The 26248-nt window shown below is 47.8% G+C and overlaps 1 protein-coding gene and 1 long non-coding RNA gene across 6 annotated transcripts; one reads left to right on the top strand and one right to left on the bottom strand.

Annotated features, from left to right (window-relative positions):
* Window positions 1–2488: 2488 nt before the first annotated feature.
* LOC101977193 (4-hydroxyphenylpyruvate dioxygenase) lies at window positions 2489–16473 on the top strand. Of its 4 annotated transcripts, none has more exons than XM_078039226.1 (14): window positions 2489–2638; window positions 5713–5739; window positions 6233–6295; window positions 6826–6930; window positions 7364–7406; window positions 7560–7642; window positions 8844–8933; window positions 9960–10063; window positions 10457–10534; window positions 11209–11371; window positions 11503–11574; window positions 13510–13632; window positions 15988–16104; window positions 16182–16473. In XM_078039226.1, the coding sequence occupies exons 1-14, from the start codon at window positions 2561–2563 to the stop codon at window positions 16263–16265; spliced, it is 1230 nt and encodes a 409-aa protein (XP_077895352.1). In that variant the 5' UTR covers window positions 2489–2560; the 3' UTR covers window positions 16266–16473. The 4 variants fall into 4 exon arrangements, with proteins under 4 accessions (XP_077895352.1, XP_077895354.1, XP_077895355.1 ...); XM_078039227.1 differs by lacking the exon at window positions 2489–2638 and adding an exon at window positions 5539–5599; XM_078039228.1 differs by lacking the exon at window positions 10457–10534.
* A 1142-nt stretch (window positions 16474–17615) lies between these two features.
* LOC144375251 (uncharacterized) lies at window positions 17616–26104 on the bottom strand. 2 transcript variants are annotated; one of them, XR_013434839.1, is made up of 3 exons: window positions 23493–26104; window positions 19633–19691; window positions 17616–18508 (listed from the first exon to the last, which is right to left on the bottom strand). It is a non-coding gene; the product is annotated as an uncharacterized LOC144375251 (long non-coding RNA). The 2 variants fall into 2 exon arrangements; XR_013434840.1 differs by having other exon boundaries at window positions 19633–24694; window positions 25142–26104.
* Between the last annotated feature and the right edge of the window lie 144 nt (window positions 26105–26248).

Here is a 26248-nt window from a genome sequence, read left to right as displayed (position 1 = left end):
CCCTGTCCCTTGTACTGCTGTCATAGTTTCAAATCCATTATCCTCCCCATCTCCACTCTCATCCCTGCCCCCAGTCTTTCCCTGATTGCAGCAGCCTCTGAACTGGTCTCCATTAACCCATTCCCCACAGCAACCAGAGGAACCTTTCCAAAGAGGACATGGTCACTCTGCTGCTTAAAGGGATTTCAATGGCTTTCTGGCACTTTTCTTTTCCTTCAAGTCCTTCTGATGGCTGCTTGCTTTTAGGCCCCCAGCCCCACACCCTCCACTCCCTCCTTCCCCCACTCTGAACTTCCAACAGTTGCTGGCACATGGGCTGTGCAGTCCCTCTGAGCCCTGGGTCTCAGTGCCTGCCTGTCTCTCCCCTCGTGCATCCCAGGCCAGACTTCAGCTACTCCTCCAATATCCAGCTCCAACATTGCTGGCCCTGGGAATCATTCTCTGACCCACCTCAATGTGGACTGTTTTCTGTACTTTCTTACCTGGTGTTGTCAACACATTTACTTGTGTGTCCCAGGCATTGGGGACTCTCAGGGGATGTGGACATAGGCTTGTTTATCTTCAAATATTTGCCTGAATGTTCTGAAAATTCTAAGGGAAAGGTGGAGAGAAACACATGGCCCTTTTTTGGGCTGCTTTCCCACCTTTCATTCCCCAACAGGGCGTGTGTCTAGGAAGCCACCAGACCCAGGAGCACCTGGACTGTTGGCCTCCTCCAAACATCCTGGTCTTTCTCACCTTCATTTCAGAACAAGGAGGCCTCCAAGAGAGGAGGGACTGGGAGGCAGATCCAGGGACCTGGGGTTCCCCTAGGAAGACCTGGCCCATCATAATCCACATGGCCCGACTCCGGGACTCACCAGATAGTTCATATTTCCTCTCAGCCCTAGCCTAGGCATCAGGTGAACTGACAAGTCCATTTTCTTCTCCTCTCCTCATTTCCTGTGTCTAAAAACCGAGGTGCTGGAGTTTGTGGTCCAAAAGGGTGGCAGGTTTGTGTGAGTGGCTTGTGAAGAGTTTCTAAGAAATTTCAACTTGTTGCAGAATCAGCATGAGGCCTCATCACAAAGCAGCTGGTGCTCACAAGGAAGCCAGAGGGGTGTTTAATGCAGGGGCTACTTACCAAGCATAGGCCATGTTAAGGGAGCAAAAAGGATGAAGCTGCCTGGGGTGGCCAGCTTGGGGGTTTATCACCACCAGGTACCAAGGGGGACAAGGGAGGCGCTATGGTTTGAATGTCCCCACCAAACCCAATGCTGAACTTTGGTGCCCATCACGAGGTATCCAGAGGTGGGAGTTGAAAGAGCTAAGTACTGAGCCTTCATGCATGGAGAAGCGATTCCTGAATTAATGGGTCATCTCAAGAGCTATTACAAACCCCAGCTTGGTTCTGTCTCACATGTAACCTGCCGCAGTCTGGCTGGGCACAAAATAACCGAGCCACCACACCACCTTGTAGGTTCAAACAGCAACCTTTATTCCCGAACTCTCACCAGCACTCTACACCCACTTCCCAGGAACACACTCCCTCCACCGGCCTCTGCTCGCCTATTCTCCCAGAACCCAGCGAGAACTCCAAAGTAGTGGGATTAGGGCAGCAGGATCCGCCCTAATCCTGGAGCCACCCTAATCCCAGAGCCGCTCTAATCCCAGAGCGGGGTCACCTTTCAACCATTCCCTTTGGCAAAAATGCCAGGCGTCATTCTGACTAAACTGTGGCTATCAACAGTAACCCTCTGACCACGTCATGTCCAGAGTCACCTCAGGACTCTGCAGGGAATCAAAACTTTGAACCTCCCAGCATGCAGAGCCACAAGATGAATAAATCTTTATTCTTCATAAAGTATCCAGTCTCAGGTATTTTGTTACAGCAACATAAAACAGACTAAGACAGGTAGGCAACTCTTGGGGAATCTAGAGGGAACTGTAGCCACCCCATAGGAAAGTGGCCTTTAGTAGGGGAACCCCGCTGTACTAAAACAACATGTAGCAGAGAAGAAGTAAAAGGGATACCAATCACAGTTGCCAATATTTAAGCATTTGGAAAAATAAGTCAGGGAACCACACAATAAACAATTGTATTTTTATATAACAAAGTCAACTCCCCTGTATGCAGGGTACAGAGTATGCTTCAAATGACTGCATGAGAATAGAGAAAGTGGGTGGTTATGTATGTTAAGATGTTAACGTTTAGTTTCTCAGCAAAGTGTGGGGCAGGGGAGAAAGTAACTTTAAAAATAGATTATTTATTAATGCTAGTTCACAGTAATTATTAAAAGTAACAGGGCTGTGGGTATGCTTAACATAAATGGCCCCCAGGTTCAAGCTCAGCACCAAAATAATGAATGAATAACAAGAAAGAAATTTTGGGGGTGGGGTTGTAGCTCAGTGGTAGAGAGAGCGCTTGCCTCACACCCATGAGGCCCTGGTTCATTCCCCAGCACCACATTAAAAAAAAAAGAAAGATATTGTGTCCATCTACAACTGAAAAATATATAAAAAAGAAAGAAAGAGACTGTTTGTGCTGGGGCATAGTCCACTGGTAGAATACTTGCCTAGCATGCGGAAGCCTTGGACTTGGTCCCCACCACCTGAAAAGAAAAGAAGGAATAGTTACAGATTGGGAAGCTGCATTCAGGTGAGCTGGATCACCCTGGATGGCAAGACTTAGCAACTATTTAAATGTTTTGTTCTAGGAAATGGTTAAAGAAATTATGATACAGTCTTTCAATGGAAAACACACACACACACACACAGACACACACACATGCAGAAGCATGTGTACAAACATGTATACATATTGCCACGAAAGTATATACAAAGTAAATGTAAAAATTATCTACAGAAAATATATCCATACATGTGGGCCTATGTATGACCAAACCATCCACCATGGTTGTTTATGGATAAAAAATTATCAGTGGGTTTGTTTTCTTTGTCTTTTCCATCTTTTTAGTTTAAACTTAATTATGCATATTTTCTTTTTTCCCTGAGTTAGCTGTATTTTTGTTGTAAACAGCAATATAAAACTCACATCGGGCCAGGCTTGGTGGTGCATACCTGTAATCTCAGAAGCTCAGGAGGCTGAGGCAGGAGGACCATGAGTTCAAAGCCAGCATCAGGAAAAGCAAGGGGCTAAACAACTCAGTGAGACCTTGTCTCTAAATAAAATACAAAATAGGATTGGGAATGGGGCTAGTGGCTAAGTGCCCTAAAGTTCAATCCCCAGTACCCACTCATCCCTGCCCCCCCCAAAAAAAATAGAGCTTAGGACGTAGCTCAGTGGCAGAGCCCACTTGAGTTCAATTCCTAGCACAGAAAAAAAAAAAGCCTTATATAATTGATCAACCAGGGCTGGGGATACTGCTTCGATGACAGAGGATTTCCCTAACGGTTGAGCCTTGAGTTTGACCTTAACCACTGTAAAATAAGAAATCAAACTGAAATATATATATATGTGTGTGTGTGTGTGTGTGTGTGTGTGTGTGTGTGTGTGTGTGTGTGTGTGTGTTTCTCCCTGTGGTGCCAAGGATCAAACCCAGGGCCTCACACATGTAGGCAAGTGAGCTATCATCCAGCTCCACCTCCACCCGCCACTTGTGCAAACCCTCTGGGCATAACCACTCTTATCATTTCTGAAATCCAGGTTCCAGGGTGCCAGCCCAGCCCCCAATGTGTACCCTTTCTGCCCCTCAGGGTGTGGTGCAGGCTGGATCTCAGGTGCCCATCTGTTTAGAGTGACCGTTGAGCAAGGCCCCTGGAACCCACCTCTTGGCACAGGCTGGGCACAGAGAGCAACGGCCACATCCCACTGCTGCTAATCTGTTATCACCTGAGCCCAGCCCGAGCTAGTGGCATCAGGGAGGAACAGGGTGCTCCAGCACTGGGACCCACAGAGTCCCTAGGCTCTGCCCACAGATGGCAGTGGCACCTGCAGGGATCCAGAGTGAGACTCAGAACCACAATGTTTCTGAAAACAAATTCCAGAGTGGAGGAGGAACATAGTCACCACCCCTGCTCAGCTGAACTGGACACCAGCCATTGGCCTCTGGAGCTGCTCAAGATGTGATGACTGGACACCAAACGTTGATCTTGTGCCCAGGATATTAGCCAGGCCAAGATCCAGGAATAGGGGTTTGATTTGGCCATAGCAAGCAGGGGACTAGATATTCCAGTTGGCCTGGAGGGATGGATGAGCTGCACTGATCCCTTCTCCCCCAGGGGAACCTTCTAGGCCTGTGAGCTCCACTCTAGTTTGGAAAATAGGCTCAGGGAGCTGAGGTGGATATTGGGGTGAGGGAGGGGAGGAACCCTGGAGAGCCATCTGGGAGAGGAAGAATGAGGGGGTAGGGCCATCTCACCTGCCTACAGAGTAGCCCAGAAGACAGAAAAAGGCAGGGAGGGCATGGGTGGATGGGTGGATGAGACCCAGCTGCAGAGTCCAATGGGTTGCAGGGCAGAGTTCTGTTCTGACCCCAAGGTCACCAGCTCTGTGACCTTGGGGAAATGCATTTGCCACTCTGGCCTCAGTTTCCTGGGGACATCAATATCTCCCATTTTGATGCAATTTAAACTGTGGGCCCCAGAGGTAGAAGCCCTGGCTCACACTCTATTTCTGTGCAGCCACTTGCCAAGGGCACAGCCTGGGAGAGCCTCTGTCCTGTACTCCAGCCCCCAGGGTTGCTGGCCAGGGTTTCCATCATCAAAGCAATGAAGAGAGTTTCAGGAGACTGGCATGGACCCAAAGCCTGGTGGGTGCTGGAGACTGGGGCAGGGGCAAGGCCAATGCTCTCTTCCAATACTCAGGCCACAGTAATGCCAAGGACTCAACCCCCTTTAGGGCCCCTTCAAATCTCAAAGAAATACCTCTTGTCCCTATGTGCTATATACAGGGCTATGTGCAGGTCCAACTCCAAAGCATTGAACTATGCTCTCAGAATCCCCTCATACTATTATGGTTCCCATTTTATCGATGGAGAAACTGAGGCTCACAAGGTCTGTGCCTGCCCCAGTCACATGGTACATAGCAGAACCAGTAAGCAAATCCCTGTCCACGTGCCCCAACTGCCATAGAATTGTATTACTTTTTATTTTTATTACTTTATTTTATTACTTTTTATTCCAAATACAGTCTACATGTTTGTTCTGCCAAAAGGGCTTCAAGATCAGCCCGCAAATTCCCGGAGTAAGAAGTTATGAAGGGGGTGGGGGGGAGGGGGTGGCTGGGCTTGTGGCTTAGAGGTAGAGCAGTCGCCTCGTACGTGTGAGACCCTGGGTTCAAGCCTCAGCACCACATAAAAATAAATAAGCTGTGTCCAACTACAACTAAAAAATAAACATTAAAAAAAGAAGAAGAAGAAGTTCTGAAGCTACACCTGCCCTCAAGGTGGCCTTGGCTTCTGAACTATGGATTTGGTTAGCAAAGATCACAGTCCCATTCTGGGGTCCTGAAGAGACTATACCATGGGATGACCTCAGCTCCCCACCCCCAGGGAGGTCAGGGGCAGGCCCTGCCCCCTGGTAAATACCTCTGTCCAGCACTCCCAAGAGCTGTGTGTCCCTGTCTTACTGGCTGGAAGCTTGACCCAGATCAGCCATGGTGAGGGTCTGCCTAGGGCCATGGTGGCTCCTCGGGGGATGAGGACCTGCCATGAGACTTCAGCAGTGCCTGTTCCCCTGGCAGAGCCTCACTGTCTTTTTCTTTCTCCTTAGACGACCTATACTGACAAAGGAGCAAAGGTGAGCAGGAAGGGAATGGGGGACCTGGGTCCAGAAGGGTGTCTGGGCTGGGGAGACCAGCATGTGAGCACAAAGTGGAGAGGAACAAGATTGGGGGTCTGTTAATACCTGGGCTCTCCCAGACTGGCTGGACTCACTTGCACCCTCCTGAAAAACTGTCAGCTCTTCTTCATTCACCTGCTGACCTCTTTACCTCATCTGGAAGCTCTGGCTAAGTCTCCCTTCAATCCCTGCTGCTGTGGCTGTCCCTCCTGGGAAAGCTGGGCTGCCTCCTGAGGGGCCTTCCCAGTCCCGGATACTCCTGCACACTCCAGGGGCTCAATTTCTAAGTGAGCAGTGTCTCCTGAGGCCAGGCAGAGCTCGGTGGGGTTTGGCCTCTCCTAGGTGCTGGGGCTGAGTCTGGGCGTGGGAGCGGGCAGGGGAAACCTCTCCACCTGCACTTCTCTAGACCTCCTTCCAAGGACTCAGCCTCCCTCCTTCTCTCCTCCTGCAGCCTGAGAGAGGCCGATTCCTTCACTTCCACTCTGTGACCTTCTGGGTTGGCAATGCCAAGCAGGTAACCAAGGCAAGGTGTTGGAGTGGGCAGAGGACAGGCAAGAGGGCCCCCTGGACCAGGGCAAGCCCCCAGCAGGTCTGAAATTGGCTCTTGAAAGGGAAGGATTAGGACCCAGTTGGGACCCAACACTTTGGACCCCAGCAGGAAACTTCTTTGGAGCCAGGCATGGTGGCACATGCCTGTAATCCCAGTGAATCGGGAGTCTGAGGCAGAAGGATCACAAATTCAAAGACAGTCTCAGCAATGGTGAAGCGCTAAGCAAGTCTGTGACACCCTGTCTCTAAATAAAATACAAAATAGGGCTGGTGATGGGGCTCAGTGGTTGAGTGTCCCTTAGTTCAATCCCCGTACCCCAAAAAGAAAAAAATAAAGGAAACTCCTTTGAAGGCAGGATATACTACAGAGCAGCCTTTTTTTTCCCCAGTGCAGTCTCTGCTCCTGGGCAAGAGGGCAGGCAGGGGACAGGGACTCTCATCTGGGCCCCAGGCAGGTTCTCTACCCTCACGAACACTTCACCTCTCTATCTTTAGGCTGCCTCCTTCTACTGCAGCAAGATGGGCTTCGAGCCACTAGCCTACAGGGGCCTGGAGACGGGCTTCCGAGAGGTGGTGAGCCATGTGGTCAAGCAAGGAAAGGTGCGTCCACACCCCAGGGACCCCTTGCTCTCAGGGCTTCTTGGGTCTAACGTGGTAGGCACCTTTGCAACAGGGACCTTCCCAGGCGGATCTCCTCAGCCTGGTCCAGTGCTGGCCCCACAAGTTCAGCAAGCCAAGGCTATAGTGTAGGGAGTTTCAGCAGAGTTGTGGCCCATGGGGTTCTGGGAGTTCTCCCCCAGGGGACCCAACAGCTGATCATGGGTCCCAGAGGTGGCATGGGAGAAAGTCCCCAACCCTCAGGACCAGGGGGAGAGGCCAAGGCAGAGAAGAAGCTAGAAGCCGTGATTCAGGAGTCCTGCATGGCTGCCCCCTACTCCACCAGGGGTGTGGGGCAGTGAGCAGGACGGAGGGGAGGTGCACCTGCCCACACTCCCCTGAGCCACCAGTCACACCCCCTTCTCCACCATGGTAGATTGTGTTTGTCTTCTCCTCTGCACTCAACCCCTGGAACAAAGGTGAGGAGCCCTGGGGTGGCAGCAGGGCTGTTGGAGGGGGTCAGGGGTCAGAGGGCAGGGCCTGGGAAGGGCACGAGGGGGGCTGAGCCCAGAAGGCTGAGAGCCTGTCCAGGGGCCTTGAACTCCAGTGCCAGTGCTCCCTGCCGACCACAGAGATGGGCGACCACCTGGTGAAACACGGGGATGGCGTGAAGGACGTGGCTTTCGAGGTGGAAGACTGTGACTACATTGTTCAGGTGAGAATGCACCTGGGCTGGCCTGGGAAGAGGCCTTAGGCACAGCCGGCTCTCTGTGGGTCCCGGGGACCCTGTCAGTCAGGGTTGGATGTTAGCGTGACATACCTAAGTCCTAGGGACGGAAACCCTGCCCCTTACTGTGTATCCTCACTTTCATGTTCAGTTTCCACACCTGTAATGGGGATAATCATAGCCCACACCTCACTGAGTTTTAAAAGAGGAAATGGAGCCAGACATGGTGGCACATGCCTGTAATCCTAGCAGCTCAGGAGGCTAAGGCCAGGAGTATGAGGATACCAAGTTCAACGGCAGATTCAGCAATTTAGTGAAGCTCTAAGCAACTTAGAGAGAACTTGCCTTAAAATTTAAAAAAATGAAATAAAAAGTGCTGGGGATGTGGCTCACTGATTAAGAACCCCTGGGTCCAATCCCTGGTGCCCCAAAACTAAAACAACTAACCAACAAATAAATAAATAAGGGAGAAAGAGAGAGAGAGAGAGAGAGAGAGAGAGAGAGAGAGAGAGAGAGAGATCACAATTACCATTTCTGGATTATGACTCTGAACCAAATGCAGCCCTAAAGACAGGTGAGGCCTGGGTTCAATCCCCAGCACTGAAGGAAAAAAAAAAAAAAGGTGGATTGGAGGTTCAGAGTAGATTCCAGAGCTAGCATGACTGGGTCTGGATCTTCCCAGCTGTGTGAAGTCGTCTTCCTCGCTGTAGAAGGCAGACAGTGCTGCTGTGAGGACTGCCCAGGTGCATCCTCAGAACAAGCCTGGCCTGGGTGTCGCATTGGCCTGCAGTAAGCAAGGGCTTGCTAAATTAAGGCACAGACCTGGCATGCAGGGCTCCTGGCACAGGGCCCGACACACAGAGGTCACTTCAGAAATGTCCACCCCCATTCTTCTTATCCTCCACTCTTTGTACAGGGAGGGAAGCTGAGGCCTGGAGGGGGAGGAGGGCCACAGAGTGAGTTAGGAGAAGCAGACACCCACACACACACCGCCTTGTCTCCCAAGCCCCAACTCTGAGCCTGGGCCTCAGTTTCTCTTGCTGCTCAACGGGGATGAGGCACACTTTGGTGGGGGAGACAGGTGACACTGCCATGTGAGGACCACATAGAAACCAACCCAGCCGGAGCAGCAGGCCAGGACTCAGGGGCCCCAGCCCTCACCGGCCCCCCATGCTCCTTCTCCCTGCAGAAAGCCCGAGAACGGGGGGCCAAGGTAGTGCGGGAGCCCTGGGTGGAGGAAGACAAGTTTGGGAAGGTGAAGTTTGCTGTGCTGCAGACGGTGAGTTCCCTTTGATGTCCCTGTCCCTCCTACTGCCAGAACCCACTGAGATGCCAGGATGCTCCTAATTCACCCCATTACACCATCCCACCCATGGGCCTCAGAACGTGGGCTTCTCCTAGGCTCTGTCCTCCCAAAGTGCCTGGCCAGAGTGCAGAGGTGGCAGGGGCCACCAGCCACACTTCCCAGGTTCCCCTGCCCCCCCAGTGGGAGATGACTGGCATGGGGGCATCAGTTTTGTGCAGGGGCTTGTTCAAAAGGAGAGAAGGGGGGGCCTGGAAGCCACACCCCACACTAGCTGTGAGTCCATGGACAGACCAACTTCCCTCTCTGGGACTCAGTTTAAATAAGCAAGGGTTGAATTAGACTCCTGTGTCACCTGGGGCACACTAGTACACCACCCTGTGCCTCAGATCCTTTAGCTAGATCCTCTCCCAGGGCCATTGTGAGTGCTGAGTGTGACCATTGGTGGAGAGCACTTAGAACAGCAGAGCCTGGCACACCGTAGGCACTTAGCAGAGATGACTGATTCTGCAGCCCCGTGCTGCTATAGGACAGAGATGATCCCCTTAGGCAGGAAGAGCATTAAGCTTGTGGAACACCCTTCAGCATTAGAGCTGATGCCTCCACAGACACCATGATGAGCGACACAGCATCCCTGTCCTCACAGGGCTTCTGGTCCGCTGAGGCAGGTAGACTGTGATGGAAACTCCTAAATGAATGACAGATGGCAACAAATGCCAGTCAGGGGAAGTGAATTTCTTTTTTTTTTTTTAACACATATTTTTTAGTTATAGGTTGACACAATATTTTTATTTTACTTTTATGTGGTGCTAAGTATCAAACCCAGGGCCTCACGCATGAAGGTGAGCACTCTACCACTGAGCCACAGCCCCAGGCCAGGGGAAATAACTTTCCCAGGATCACATGTCGACTTAGGAACCCAGGGCTGGGTTGGGGCCATGAAAAGGCCCAGCAGTGGTGGGAGGGGGCACAAGGCTGAGCCAGTCTGCTTCCCATCCCTAGTTTGGGGACACCACCCACACTCTGGTAGATAAGACGAACTACACCGGCTGGTTCCTGCCTGGATTCGAGGCCCCCCTGCTCAAGGACTCCCTGCTTCCCAAGCTGTGAGTGCCCCAGGCTGCAGGAGTCGGGTGGAGAGCCTGTCCCCCTCCTCCATGTGGACTGGGCTTCTGTGATGGGACTGAGCTCCTGGTGGCTGCTGGAGCCCTCTGAGGGCACAGAGCAAACGGGCCCCAACACCTGAGGACCCCAGGTCCCATCCCAGCCTCCTCCCTCCTCAGCCATTGGACCTTGGGCAGGGCACTGGAGTTTTCGATGGCCCTGGGTCTTCATCTATAAAGTAGGGGTTGCACTAATGAGTTAGTTAAGCGCTTTCCTCCCCAGTAAGAGCTGCGTAGGTGTGAGCTTTGGCTATTATGGGGGGGGCGGGCAGAGGGATTGGTGAGATTTGGGGGGGGCAGCCTTCTCAATGCCCCTCAGTGCTGTCCTTTTCCTAGGCCCAAGTGTGGTCTCGAGATCATCGATCATGTGGTCGGAAATCTGCTTGATCATGAGATGTTGTCTGCCTCAGAATGGTGAGCCCTGTCCCTCCCCACAAGGGGCCTGGCCCCAGTCCTTGTACCAGGTGGAAAGGAGCTCAGGTGGGTGGGAGGTGAACCAGGGCCAGCCCTTCAGTTATTCCCCATACATTGTCCCCTGAAGAATGAGAGGATCAGGGACTACATCAATCCACAGCCCCCCCCCATGAGGAACTGCAGGGGTGTCCTTCCAGTGAGTGGGGGGCAGACTGCCTCTACCTGACTTGGTCTGCTTCCTGCTGACCTCCCACGGTGGGAGGTGGGGACAGACCAGAGCAGAGAGCAGAGACCTGAGCTCCCTTTAGAAAAAAAACAATCCCAACTGATTGGCTCTGACCATAACATTAACATACTCCTGAGGCAGAGCCCTGGGTGACCTAATACCATTGCAGTGGAAGTTAAAGTCCAGCAGGGTACACAGGATCCCCCTGCCCCACCCAGTCCCCCTGCCTGAGCATGGCCTCCTATGTGGCTTCTGATATGAGACACTTTATTTCCACCTTGAGGAAAATTGTCACAACAAGGGTAAAGACCTACAGCATGTATGATGTGATTGTCATCTCCCTTCTGGAGCCCCCGTGGGGACATGTTCTGGAGGGTGGAAGTGGGAGCAGGGGAAGCCAGTCCCAGGCCAGAACTCAGAGCAGATGTGTCCTGCCTGCCACCTGCAGGTACCTGAGGAACCTACAGTTCCACCGCTTCTGGTCTGTGGATGACACACAAGTGCACACAGAGTACAGCTCTTTGCGCTCCATTGTGGTGACCAACTATGAGGAGACCATCAAGATGCCCATTAATGAGCCCGCAATGGGCATGAAGAAGTCCTCCATCCAGGTGCGGCCCTGCCTGGCTGGGGAAGGAGAGAGGAGGGAAGAGGCTTGAGGCCTCCTGCAGGGCAGGGCAGGGCAGGGCAGGGGTGTGGGGAACAGAAGCAAAGACAGGGGCCTCCTGTTCGCCTTTCCCAGGAATATGTGGACTATAATGGGGGAGCTGGAGTCCAGCACGTCGGTCTCAAGACCCAGGACATCATCACAACGGTTAGAACAACATCCCTGGTCTTTTTTTTTTTTTTTTTTTAGTTGTAGTTGGATACAACACCTTTATTTCACTTGTTTATTTATTTATTTTTTTATGTGGTGCTGAAGATAAAACCCAGAGTCTCATATGTGGGAGGCGAGCGCTCTACCACTGAGTCACAACCCCAGCCCACCATCCCTGGTCTTAAGACTCCTCTCTTCAGCTCCAGGGAAATTCTCTGCAGAATGGAGAGGGAGGGGGCAGTGGCAGTCTGGAGTCCCCTTCTCCAGCTTAGAGGGCTAACAGGGTTCCCTGCCTGGTTCCTGCAACTCCTGTTGCCACCCCTGTCCAGCATGGGCAGCTGACCTAGGTTTATGTGTGTGAATTTGTGGTGAAGCAAAATAAAACACAGACACAATTTACATTTACACAAGCTTCAGGATGGCTTCCCCAGGCTCTGGGCCTCAGGATCCAGAAGGGAGAGCAAGAGAAAGTCAGGAGAGGCTGATGAGAGAGAGCGAGCATGTTGGGAAGTGAGCTTTTATTTGGGGGAGCACTGTTCTTAGAAAGTTCCACCCAAAAAAAAGAGCAGAAAGTGTAGAATTACAAGGGGGCAGGTGAGTGTAACTCAACCTCAGCAGTATGCCTACACCTGAAGACCAGCCTTGCTATCTGAGCTGGGACAAGGCCCAAGTCACTACAAAATGTAGTGACTGGTCAGGGCCTCGTGCTTCACTGGAAGGTGTGATTGTTCAAAGCGGGTCCCCATACCTGTGTTAGTAATCCCTACCCACCTCACATGGAAGAGTTTGGTGTCTCTAGAACATTCTGGGCTTTAATTGTGGCAGATGCCAGAGGATAAGGAAGACTGCATCCTGCTCCCAGATCTGCAAGTCCCCATTTGTCTCTGGGGCACTCACCAGCCTTCTTGGGCTTCAGCTGCTTCACCTTGAAAATAAGGATATTATACTATAAGATGAGACTTGTGCTTTCCTCCAAATTAAGCACCCTGTGTCTGTGGCTCTGTCCCTTGGGGAGGTGGGTCCTGCCTAGGCCTTAAGGGGAAGAGCCTGGACTGTCCCATCCAATCCTGTGGAACTTCATTTGTATCATGCCTGTTGAAGCTCTGCCATGTGCTAGGTGCTATTTTAGATATGTGGGACACATTAGTAACAGTTTCTGCTCTTATGGAGTCAAAAAGCAAATTAAATAAATAGGTGGTGTGAGAGGTCTGGAAGAACAGGTGGGATATGGGGGACAAGGGTGGGGGATTTTCACCTTTAAAGAGGGTGAAGGAAGGTCACATACAGAAGGAGAATTTTGAGAATGCAAAGGGTTGGAAGGACAGAAGCCCGTGGAAATCTCTAAGAAGGACCCTGGGCAGGAGGGATGGCCCAGGCAAAGGCCCTGAGATGGGCAACTTTCAGCAAGGTTGCAGGAACAGCAAGGAGATCATCAGTGTGACTGGAACAGAATGAGCAAGGGAAAGAGAGGTAGGAGATGGAGTCTAAGGTGGAAGTGGGGGCAGCTGGTGAGGGCCTGGCAAGAACCTGGAATTGGACTCTGAGAAGAGGCACCACCCTGAGGTAAGAACCGAGTGGCATGATTTGGCCTGTGTTTGAATAAAATCCACTCTGGCTTCTCTGCTGAGAACAGATACTAAATCTCTCGATGCCTCAGTTTCCCAGCTATGAAATGCACAGAGCAGGATTGCTTCAGAGACAGGAGGAGGCAAGACTAGAAAGACAGGCACATAATGGATGCTCTGTGAACATCTTGGATCCCTGCTCTAATGGGACTCAGACAAGGACAGAAGGGGCTGAAGCCACACTGCATCTTGGCACTCAGGAGAGCAAGGACAGGGATCCTGCTTCCTCATGGCCCAGCAGCTCCACCTGGCTTAGGGACATTGAGCCTGGAAAGACAAAGGCTAATCTCAACCTGCTCTGCAACAGATTCGCAACTTGCAAGAGAGAGGCATGGAGTTCCTGACTGTACCATCGTCCTACTACAAGCAACTTCGGGAGAATCTCAAGACAGCCAAGATCCGGGTGAAGGAGAGCATTGACATGCTGGAGGTGAGGCCCAGCGGGATGCTAGGCCACAGGCAACCTGATCCCTGAGTTCTATCTGGCCTCCCCCATCCTGCAGCAGACACAGGCACACAGAGGGAAAACCAGAAAGAAACAGAGTGTGTGTGTGTCGGTGCCATGTAAAGTTAAAACAGGCAACCTAGGGCTACGTTACAGGAAGTGGCGAACTTTTGAGAAGGTGACTTTAATTGAAAGCTATATAATAAGAGGGACCTGGCCAAGAGGTAAGCTAGGACGAGCATCCCAGTAGAGGGAAGAGCAGGTGCAAAGGTGATGTGGTGGGAGCAAGCTCCAAGTGCCCGAGGAGCAGGAGGAAGGCTCCTGTGGATTGAAGACAGCATCTGAGAAGAGGTGTACCAAAGCAGGTAGGCGGGGTCCGGTTCCTCTTGGGGACTCTTAGGATGCAGTTTTGCACTTCTTTAGCCACAAAGCATTGAAGATTTTTTGGTTTTACTTTTTAACAGCTAATTGGCACAAAACTCATATTAAATGGTTATCTCTCACTATTTGCTAAAATCAAAATCAACATCAATTTTAGAATATTTTCAACACCCTGGAAAGAAACCTTGATCCTCTTAGTCATTACCTCCCAACCCCTCCACTTCCTTCCTCTCATGCCACCCTAACCCTAGGCAACCACTAAACTACCTTTGGTCTTGCAGATTTACCTAGTCTGGAATTTCACATAAATAAAATGATACAGCATGTGGTCTGTTATGACTAGGGTTTGTTTGTTTTGGTACCGGGGAATAAACCATTGAGCCACATCCCCAGCCTTTTTTATCTTTTATTTTGAGACAAAGTCACTGTAAGTTGCTTAGGGACCCACTAAGTCCAGAGGCTGGCTTTGAATTTGTGATCCTTGTGCCTAAGTCTCCCAAGAAGCCGCACTAGGGTACCCTGCATGACTGGTTTTCTTTTCCACTTGCATAATGTTTTCAAGGTTTATCTACTTTTAGCCTATGTCAGTACTTCATTCCTTTTTGAGTGTATAGTGCTGAGCATTGACCCCAGGACCTCAAGCATACTAAGCTACACCCCCAGCTCTACTTCATTCCTTTTTTTTTGGTTGAATAGTATACCATTGCACTGATGGACCATATTTTGCTTATCCATTCATCAGTTGGTGGATATTTGGGTTATTTCTAACTTGGGGCTATTATTATTTTTATTTTCACAAATTAGGTAGTTCAGTCCATGATTTTTTATTGGCACATTCTAATTATACAAATGCAATTCATGGGGCTGGAATTGTGGCTCAGAAGGTAGAGCACTTGACTAGCATGTATGAGGCCCTAAATATAAATAAATAAAATAAAGGTCCATAAACATCTAAAAAATAAAATTAAAAAATAATGCAATTCAAGTTTACATATTCACATATGCACATAAGTGAATAATTTTATTTTGTGGCAATTAGGAATGACTCTGCTACGAACACTCATGTGCAAGGTATTGTGTGGATGTATGTTCTCATTTCCCTTCAGTATGTGCCTGGGAGTGGTGCTGCTGGGTCACAGGCTAACTTTGTGTTTAACCTTTTGAGAAAGAGTCAGGCTCTGTTTCAAATAGGTGTACATTTTGCCGCAGTCAGGCTGACAGGAGGCACTTGTAGGTTCAAACAGGAAATGCTTTATTGCCGGAACTCTCACTGGCACTCTATGCGCACTCCCCAGGAACTCTCTCTGCCCTCAATAGGCTCCTTGAGAACTCAATGGGAACTCAGGGAACTCCACTAGAACTCAAAAGTAGCTGGAGCCTGAGGCAGCAAGAGCTGCCCTATTGCAGTACAGCAGGGGCCTATATACAACTGAATACACAGCCTGTTTCAATCCAGCATCATCCAGTCACAGCAATTATACACAGCTTAACTTAATTATCATCATCTTAATGGCTCCCTGGCTTCACCTCTCAACCACTCCTTCTGGCAAAATGCCAGGCACCATCCTGACTCAACACCATTTTACATTCACAGCAGCAATAGGCAAGGACTCCCATTTCCACAGAGGGTTTTTGGCTTTTAGAAGGGGTAGTGGGGACTGAAGCCAGGGCCCAACAGGCGAGTGAAACAATCTATTTGAGGACTGCAGGAAGAATGGAGTTGTAAGGAGGCAAGCCCAGCAGCAGGCCTGGCTGGATGATTACTTAGCAAGGGCTGCAGCAGAAGGGTGGTAACACAACAGTTTGGGGATATATTTGGAGGGGCCAGGAATTGCTGGAAAAAAGTTTTTCTTGGTGCTTGGGGCACCCAGGTCCCTTAGACTTTCTAAGGATCCCACCGTGCCAGGCTAGAAGGGCAGGCTAGCTTTCCGCTATCGGAGCTCCCTGTCTCTCGCCCAGGAGCTGCAAATCCTGATGGATTATGACGAGAAAGGCTACATCCTTCAGATCTTCACCAGACCCATGCAGGACAGGCCTACACTCTTCCTGGAAGTCATCCAGCGCCACAATCATCAGGTAGACCCGGAGCAGGGACTGCAGGAAGCATCATCGGCTTTCTGGGTCCCCAGCTCACCTGCTGTCTCCCACTCCAGGGTTTTGGAGCTGGCAACTTCAACTCGCTGTTCAAGGCATTGGAGGATGCGCAGGAGCTCCGAGGCAACCTCACCAATTTGTAGTTCGCGGGGATGTTGGTCAGCACACAGGACACGCCCACCACAAGTCAAGCCCCTAACCTGGAATTGCTCAACCCTTCCACTGGCATCTCCCTTCAGACCCCGCCCACCAAACGACTTCCTGGCGCAAGGCTCCACCTATCCCATGACCACGCCCTCTTACTCGATCTGTTCCTGCCCTCCAGAGTAAGGAGTAAAGCACACCCAGTACTATGTGGTGCGGGAGTTTGTGCCCGGGAGGAGCAGTGGCGCCCCTTTGCCACCAGGGGGAGGCCAGCGCCGTGGCGTTTCGGAGGCATCTGCCTTAGGGGATCCCTGCGCCCTGCGACCCAAGCCAGCGTGGGGTGGGGTGCAAGCGCTTTGCTAAGCCGGACTGCGCTGGTCGGGGGGCGGGGGGGGGGTGGAGGTTTCTGGAACGTGGGGACGGGGAGCCTACAATCTAGGGGAAAGGACGGGTAGTACCGTTTCCTAGAAGACAATCAAGCAGGTCTGAGGTTGAGAGACGGTGGAGTTGGGAGGAGGACTAAGGAAAGCATTTCTCGGGTAAAGACAGCGGCAAGAGGGCTGGCAATACAGCTCATTTGGCAGAGTGCTTTGCCTTGCATGCACAAGGCCCTAAGTTCCATCCCCAGCACCACACACAAACACCAAAAAAAAAAAAAAAAAAAAAAAAAAAAGATAGCAGCAAGAGATAAGGTCCCTAGGTGGGACAGAAGATGGCAGCATCATGACTGGTGGCTTTATGACTGCTAAAGATGCACTGTCTTGGATTTGGTTACTTGGTGTCCAAACCTCTGAACACGGGAGAGTGGAGAATTAGCCAAGGTACTTTCAGAAGGGACTTTCAGGGCACCATCCTTGTAGGGCAACCAGAGGACACAGGACAGGTAGGAGGGATCTGAGCCACTCAGCTTCTACCCTGCACCCTCACATGACAGTGCACAATGTCCACACAATGCCACTGCATCCACCCTTGTCCCCAGTAAGAAATCTTCATACTCAGCCATCAGCAACCCTTGAAAAGAATGAGGCAATTGGTCCTAAAACCCTTGAAGGGCAAGTATTTCCACAAAAGCAAAAAAAAAAAAAAAAAAAAAAAAAAAGGTGGGGGGCAGTGTTAGAGGAATAGCTCAGCAGTAGAGGGTTTGCCTAGAATATGCTGGGCAAGGCCCTGGGTGCCATCAAACCCAAGCACAGCAAAAACAGACCAAAAAAATCATACAGCAAAGAAGAGATGTTCAGGGGACACATTGTGTCCCTTTTCCTTCTGCCTTTTTTGTTGTTGTTGTTCCAAGCATTGGACTCAGGGGCACTCAACCACTGAAACACATCCCCAGCTGGGCTTCATTTTTTGGTGTTTTTTAAAATTTTTTTTATTTATATATGACAGCGGAATGCATTACAATTATTACACATAGAGCACAATTTTTCCTATCTCTGGTTGTATACAAAATATATTTACATGAATTCATGTCTTCATACATGTACTTTGGAAAATAATGATCATCACCTTCCACCATCATTTCTAACCCATGCCCCCTCCCTTCCGCCCCCCCTTTTACTTTTTTTTCTTATGAGAAGGCAAATTTTATTTTATTTTATTTTATTTTTATTGGTAGTTCACAACATTACAAAGCTCTTGACATATCGTATTTCATACATTAGATTGAAGAGGGTTATGAACTCCCAATTTTACCCCAAATGCAGATTGCAGAATCTCGTCAGTTACACATCCACAATTTTACATAATGCCCTATTAGTAATTGTTGTATTCTGCTACCTTTCCTATGCCCTACTATCCCCCCTCCCCTTCCCTCCCATCTTCTCTCTCTACCCCATCTACTGTAATTCATTTCTCTCCTTGTTTATTTTCCCATTCCCCTCACAACCTCTTATATGTAATTTTGTATAGCAATGAGGGTCTCCCTTAATTTCCATGCAATTTCCCTTTTCTCTCCCTTTCCCTCCCATCTCATGTCTCTGTTTAATGTTAATCTTTTCTTCCTGCTCTTCCTCCCTGCTCTGTTCATAGTTGGGTTTTTTTGTTTTTTTTTTTTACACAGGGTCTCAACAAGTTGCTTAGCACCTCATCTTGCTGAGGCTAGCTTGGAATTCGTGATCCTCTTGCCTCAGCCTCCCAAGCTGCTGGAATTACAGGCATTCGCCATACACACGATCCTTCTGCTTTAAATGCTTGACATCCCTTCCTGAGGATATGTAATCTCAGAATTAGTACAGGTGGATCTCTGTGTAAGGAAAATAATCTGAGTTAATATTATGGGGGAAATTTGAGGTATTCTGTTTTCAGATTAGAGAAAATACCAAGATTTCTGGGATCATGAAATTCAAAAATGAAAAGAACATGGGAGAGAATCAAGATGAACAGGGCCAGGCCCATGCAAAAATAGTCTCCATCTATCCCCACAGCTTATGCAAAGGGATATTCTAAAACCCACAATTTGGTGGTTTGTAGGCCAAATATGGCCCACGGATGTACTTTATTTTGCCTGCATGGTTTCAAACAAGTTTGCAACAACATTGTAGAAAATTGTGCCATTTCATGGCTGGGGATGTAGCTCAGTTGGTAGAGTGCTTGCCTTGCATGTACAAGGCCCTGGGTTCAATCCCCAGCATTACACACACAAAAAAGAAAATAAGTTGTGCTATTTCAGCTGGGCTGCTCAGGAGGCTAAGGCAGGAGGATCTCAAGTTCAAAGCCAGCCTCAGCAATTTGGCAAAGCCTGAGCAACTCAGTGAGACACTGTCTGTAAAATACAAAAAGGGCTGGGGATGTGGCTCAGTGGTTAGGCACCCCTAGGTTCAATCACTCTTACCAAAAATAAAAACCAAAAAAAAAAAAAAAGAAAAAAAGAAAAAGAAAGAAAGAAAGCTGTGCTATTCCATATACAAATTCTGCTTCTTTGTGGAACAATCAGAGAACTCTGGGCTTGTCTTCCTATGCAGCAATAGGCAGCCAGTGCTAAGGGTAGAAGCCTCTTCAGACCCATATGAAGGATCTGAACTCTGGGCAGAGCAGTCCTACATTAGCTGGGCTCAGGCTATGAAGCCACACTGCCAGGGTTCACAGCCCCAATCATCCTGTTGCCAGCTTTGATTTTTCTAGAAAAACAGGAAACTGAGTGCTTGTGGGTAAAATCCTCTGATTTTATAATACAAAAGGCTAATTCAAAATAATCAGCAGGCCAAACAAGTCCTGCCATTAGGCTAGTCCAGCATAGCACTGGCATTTTAATAACTGTTTCTTAACCTCAAAACAACTTATCCTACTGCTCTGGATTCCACCTCTTTGGTCAAGCCAGACTGCTCACACAAATCCCTCTGCAGAATTTCAAAGAGGGCCTGGGCATACCTGCACTGTCACCTGCATCTGGCATCTGTGGGACACAGCCTGTCACCCTCCAGGAGCCTCTGGTACCAAAACAAAACAAACAGAAACAATGTGTGAGACCTGTCTCCAAAATCAAAATGAAACAAATAACAATAGCCAGGCCCAGTGGCACAAACCTGTAAGCCAAGCAACTCAGGAGGGTGAGATAGGAGAATTGCAAGTTTGAGGACAGTCTGGGAAACTTAGCCAGATCCTGTCTTAAAATAAAAATTAAAGACTAAAGATATGGCTCAGTGGTTCCTAGAACCAAAACAAAATGAAACATTATATCTCACAGAGCTGGGCAAGGTGGCACATGTCTATAATCCCAGTTATTCACAAGGCTGAGGCAGAAGGATCTCAAGTTCAAGGCCAACCTCAGCAACATAGCAAATACCTGTCTCAGAATTAAAAAAAAAAAAAAAGGCTGGGGATACAGTTCATTGGTGAAGTGTCTCTTTTATGAGAAGAGTTTTTCAAAAGAAAACTAATGAGGAAGAATTGCTCAACGGATTCTTATGTGTAATAAAGTCATAAAGATGGCACCATAGGGCACCCAAAGAATAGATCAATAGGAGAGTGAAAAAAAGACCAAGAATAGACCTAAGCATGAGTGAGAATGTGGTATGTAGCAACACTAGCATTTTAAATTAGAAGGAAAGAGGGGACTATTAATAAATGGTTAGAACATCAAACTAATCATTTGGAGAAAAAGAAATCAGCAGGTGCTCAGTAGCTCAGTCCCCCTGCAATCTCCCCAGGGTCCTCCTAATGTAGAGGCACACTGCCACATCCCAGGGACTCTAAAGGTTTAGACAAAGTCCCCAAACTTCCCTCAAGCCTAGTTATATTAACATGGCTTTCCCCTTCTCTGTGTCTTCCTATTTCCTGCCACAGGCTGCCCTAGGTCTGGAGTGATGAAGATCTGTGCAGTAGGTATTACGTCCTCTATAAATTGTGGTAAAAATACTAGCCATGAGGAGCTGGGGGCATAGATCAAGGGTAGAGACTTGACTAGCTTGTGCCAGCACTGGGTAGGGGGGATGATAATAATTATTTTTCAAATACTTAAAGTATGCCAGATACTTTTTTGAAATCTGTCTTAAACGTATCAATTTAACAACCTCATGAAGCCAGGAACATTACTATCCCCACTTGACAGCTGAGAAGACCATCTCAATAACCCACTTAGCCAAATAGCAAAAAAGGAAGCCCGAGTTCCAATCCAGCTGAACTAAACGATCAGACTTAACAGCTGCGCCCAACAGTTTGCAAAAGAAATAGAACTAGTCCTCCTTTATTTTATGTAATCATCTCCTAAAAAAAACAAAAAACAAAAACAACAAAAAACATTAACATTTCAAACAGTGACTAAAAAGAAAAAGAGAGAGCATACTAAGTGCACATCTTCACATGTGTCCCTAATATTCTGCACTGAGCAAGACACATCACCTATGAAGTATTCAAACATGTTTGGCCTGAATCTAGTCATGGAAAAACACCCAGACAAATGCAAAGCAAGGAGATATTTTTCAAAACAACTGGCCTGAAAGCTTCAGAAAGGTCAATGTTGTGAAATACACCCACACATACACACACACACACACACACACACACACACACAGAGAGAGAGAGAGAGAGAGAGAGAGAGAGAGAGAGAGAGAGAGAGAGAGAGGGATGGGATTAACTAGGTGTTTGCCTAGATCAAAGAAAAATACAGAGATGCAAGAACTAAGTACAATGTGTATTTATTGACTGGATTCTGTGTCTCCCCCCTCCAAAGCTATAAACAATATTCTGTTAAATAAATTTGAATATGAATAGTATATTGTTGATGTTGAATTTCTAGATTTCAGTGCTTGCACTGTGGTTATATAAGATAATATCCTGTAGTATTAATGCACAAGAGGGGAGACTTACTTCATGGGTCAGAAAAAAATATAGATGAGTATATATTTGTACCCAAATGAACAACAAAATAAATGCAGCAAAATGTAAATAATTGATGACTAGAGGAAAATACAAATGGTATTTTTACTATTTTTGCTAATATATTTAAGTTTAAAATAATTTCAAATAAAAAGTTAAAAAATCTTTAAACGAGTAGAAAAAGAAAACAGTAGAACTGATTACAGTAGGCCTCCTATATTTTGTTTGGTCATCACTTTTTTAAAAAAAGTTCTTAAAACCTAAACCACAAAGAAAGGGGAGGATGATGAAAAAGAGAACAACTAAATACAATGCCTATTCCTTGTTGCATAATGGATTTTACTTTTCTTTCTTTTTTTCATTCATTCTTTTATTTTTTAGTGAAAAGAAGTAGCTTTTATTATTTGGGTCAATTGGAATTTTGCTAAATTCTAGTATATCAACATTATATATTTTTAATAATATCATGACATGGTAATTACATAAAAGAATCTCCTTATTCAAAGTGATTAGTGATTTCTGCAACAACTTCCAAGTGGCTGAGCAGGAAAAGAAAAACACACAGGCAAGTGGGGAAAAGCAATATGTAACAATTTGTAAATCTGAGTGAAAGGTATACCAATGTCTGTGGAAACTGTCTTGCAAGCCTCTGAGGTTTTAACTTTTTCTAAGTAAAATGTAGGGAGAGAAGATTCTCACCAGGGCCAACTGAAACCAGAGCTATTGTGTGTCACTATGACTTTTGTCATTGTCATTGTGGTTGTGATTATTGTGGGAAACCTAGACCCTGTCCCTTGTACTGCTGTCATAGTTTCAAATCCATTATCCTCCCCATCTCCACTCTCATCCCTGCCCCCAGTCTTTCCCTGATTGCAGCAGCCTCTGAACTGGTCTCCATTTACCTGTTCCCCACAGCAACCAGAGGAACCTTTCCAAAGAGGACATGGTCACTCTGCTGCTTAAAGGACTTCAACGGCTTTCTGGTGCACTTTTCTTGTCCTTCAAGATCCTTCTGATGGCTGCTTGCTTTTAGGCCCCCAGCCCCACACCCTCCACTCCCTCCTTCCCCCACTCTGAACTTCCAACAGTTGCTGGCACATGGGCTGTGCACTCCCTCTGAGCCCTGGGTCTCAGTGCCTGCTTGTCTTTCCCCTCGTGCATCCCAGGCCAGACACCAACTCCTCCTCCAATATCCAGCTCCAACATTGCTGGCCCTGGGAATCATTCTCTGACCCACCTCAAAGTGGACGATTTTCTGCACTTTCTTACCCGGTGTTGTCAACACGTTTACTTGTGTGTCCCAGGCATTGGGGACTCTCCTCAGGGGATGTGGACATAGGCTTGTTTATCTTCAAATATTTGCCTGAATGTTCTGAGAATTCTAAGGGAAAGGTGGAGAGAAACACATGGCCCTTTTTTGGGCTGCTTTCCCACCTTTCATTCCCCAACAGGGCGTGTGTCTAGGAAGCCACCAGACCTAGGAGCACCTGGACGGTTGGCCTCCTCCAAACATCCTGGTCTTTCTCACCTTCATTTCAGAACAAGGAGGCCTCCAAGAGAGGAGGGACTGGGAGGCAGAGCCAGGAACCTGGGGTTCCCCTAGGAAGACCTGGCCCATCATAATCCACATGGCCCGACTCTGGGACTCACCAGATAGTTCATATCTCCTCTCAGCCCTAGCCTAGGCATCAGATGAACTGACAAGTCCATTTTCTTCTCCTCTCCTCATTTCCTGTGTCTAAAAACCGAGGGGCTGGAGTTTGTGGTCCAAAAGGGTGGCAGGTTTGTGTGAGAGGCTTGTGAAGAGTTTCTAAGAAATTTCAACTTGTTGCAGAATCAGCATGAGGCCTCATCACAAAGCAGCTGGTGCTCAGAAGGAAGCCAGAGGGGTGTTTAATGCAGGGGCTACTTACCAAGCATAGGCCATGCTAAGGGAGCAAAAAGGGGTGGCCTGCTTGAGGGTCCATCACCACCAGGTTCCAGGGGGGACAAGGGAGGCGCTATGGTTTGAATGTCCCCACCAAACCCAATGCTGAACTTTGATGCCCATCACGAGGTATCCAGAGGTGGGAGTTGAAAGAGCTGACTAAGTACTGAGCCTTCATGCATGGAGAAGCGATTCCTGGATTAATGGGTCATCTCAAGAGCTATTACAAACTCCAGCTTGGTTCTGTCTCACATGTAACCCTCTGACCACGTCATGCTCAGAGTCACCTCAGGACTCTGCAGGGAATCAAAACTTTGAACCTCCCAGCATGCAGAGCCACAAGATGAATGAATCTTTATTCTTCATAAAGTATCCAGTCTCAGGTATTTTGTTATAGCAACATAAAACAGACTAAGACAGGTAGGCAACTCTTGGGGAATCTAGAGGGAACTGTAGCCACCCCATAGGAAAGTGGCCTTTAGTAGGGGAACCCCGCTGTACTAAAACAACATGTAGCAGAGAAGAAGTAAAAGGGATACCAATCACAGTTGCCAATATTTAAGCATTTGGAAAAATAAGTCAGGGAACCACACAATAAACAATTGTATTTTTATACAACAAAGTCAACTCCCCTGTATGCAGGGTACAGAGTATGCTTCAAATGACTGCATGAGATTGGAGAAAGTGGGTGGTTTTGTATGTTAAGTTGTTAGCATTTAGTTCCTCAGCAAAGTGTGGGGCAGGGGAGAAAATAATTTTAAAAATAGATTATTTATTAATGCTAGTTCACAGTAATTATTAAAAGTAACAGGGCTGTGGGTATGCTTAACATAAATGGCCCTCAGGTTCAAGCTCAACACCAAAATAATGAATGAATAACAAGAAAGAAATGTTGGGGGTGGGGTTGTAGCTCAGTGGTAGAGAGAGCGCTTGCCTCACACCCATGAGGCCCTGGTTCATTCCCCAGCACCACATTAAAAAAAAAAAAAAGAAAAGAAAAAGAAAAATATTGTGTCCATCTACAACTGAAAAATATAGAAAGAAAGAAAGGAAGGAAGGAAGGAAGGAAGGAAGGAAGGAAGGAAGGAAGGAAGGAAGGAAGGAAGGAAGAAAGAAACTGATTGTGCTGGGGCATAGTCCAGTGGTAGAATACTTGCATGTGGAAGCCTTGGACTTGGTCCCCACCACCTGGAAAGGAAAGAGCTGTTACAAACAACATTCAGGTGAGGTGGATCACCCTGGATGGCAAGACTTAGCAACAATTTAAATGTTTTGTTCTAGGAAATGGTTAAAGAAATTATGATACAGTCTTTCAATGGAAAACACACACACACACACACATATGCAGAAGCATGTGTACAAACATGTATACATATTGCCATGAAAGTATATACAAAGTATATGTAAAAATTATCTACAGAAAATATATCCATACATGTGGGTCTATGTATGACCAAACCATCCACCATGGTTGTTTATGGATAAAAAATTATCAGTGGGTTTGTTTTCTTTGTCTTTTCCATCTTTTTAGTTTAAACTTAATTATGCATATTTTCTTTTTTCCCTGAGTTAGCTGTATTTTTGTTGTAAACAGCAATATAAAACTCACATCGGGCCAGGCTTGGTGGTGCATACCTGTAATCTCAGAAGCTCAGGAGGCTGAGGCAGGAGGACCATGAGTTCAAAGCCAGGATCAGGAAAAGAGGCTAAACAACTCAGTGAGACCCTGTCTCTAAATAAAATACAAAATAGGGCTGGGGATGGGGCTAGTGGCTGAGTGCCCCAAAGTTCAATCCCCAGTACCCACCCTTCCCTGCCCCCCCCAAAAAAAAATAGAGCTTAGGACATAGCTCAGTGGCAGAGCACACCTGGGTTCAATCCCCAGGACAGAAAAAAAAAAAAGGCTCATATAATTGATCACCCAGGGCTGGGCATACTGCTTCAATGATAGAGGATTTCCCTAGCGGTTGGGCCTTGGGTTTGACCTTAACCACTGTAAAATAAGAAATCAAACTGAAAAAAAAAAAAAATATATATATATATGTGTGTGTGTGTGTGTGTGTGTGTTTTATAGAAATTATATAGATCATATATATAGGTAATTATAGATAATATATAGGATTACAAAATTATAAATAAAAGTTAAATTATGTAGAAAATATATGTGTGTGTGTGTGTGTGTGTGTGTGTGTGTGTGTGTGTGTGTGTGTGTGTAATTTCCCTACCCTGTTGGTCCTGAGCTCCTGAGCAGCCTAGATGAACAAAGTCTCACTGGGTCTGCTCTGCATTTGACCGAGTACTTCCTGCGGGTGCCCACTGGAAGAAACTGAGTGAAGTGGAATCAGGTTCAGACCACAGTTGCAAAATGCAAGGGACCAGGAACAAGCAAGAGAGGCTGGAGGGGTCCAGGCCCTCTGACGTGGCCTCCCCAACATCCTGCTCTGTGTGGGGATGATGCATTAAAGAATTCACAGGAGAAAGATGAAACACTTAATTCCCATATGCCAGGCCCTGAGTTCCATCCCTAGCACTGGTAGGGAAGGAAGGCAGGCAGGCAGGGCAAGAAGAGCAGGCTGATCTTGAATGAGGAAGAGCAAACCTTACATCGTAGGCTTCTGTAAGTGACCCAGGTTGTCCAGCAGATCCAAGGTTTTTTCGCCCTATGTGGCCCCACAGAGGGGTGACTCCAATCTGCCACCATCCTGGAGTCAGGATCTGACTCACTGGGCAAAGGAACTGTGC

The sequence above is a fragment of the Ictidomys tridecemlineatus genome, chromosome 2 (genome assembly GCF_052094955.1).
Source record: "Ictidomys tridecemlineatus isolate mIctTri1 chromosome 2, mIctTri1.hap1, whole genome shotgun sequence".
NCBI classification, from domain to species: Eukaryota; Metazoa; Chordata; class Mammalia; order Rodentia; family Sciuridae; genus Ictidomys; species Ictidomys tridecemlineatus.
The sequence above is the reverse complement of the archived record's forward strand: the minus strand, read 5'-3'. Positions and strand labels throughout refer to the sequence as shown.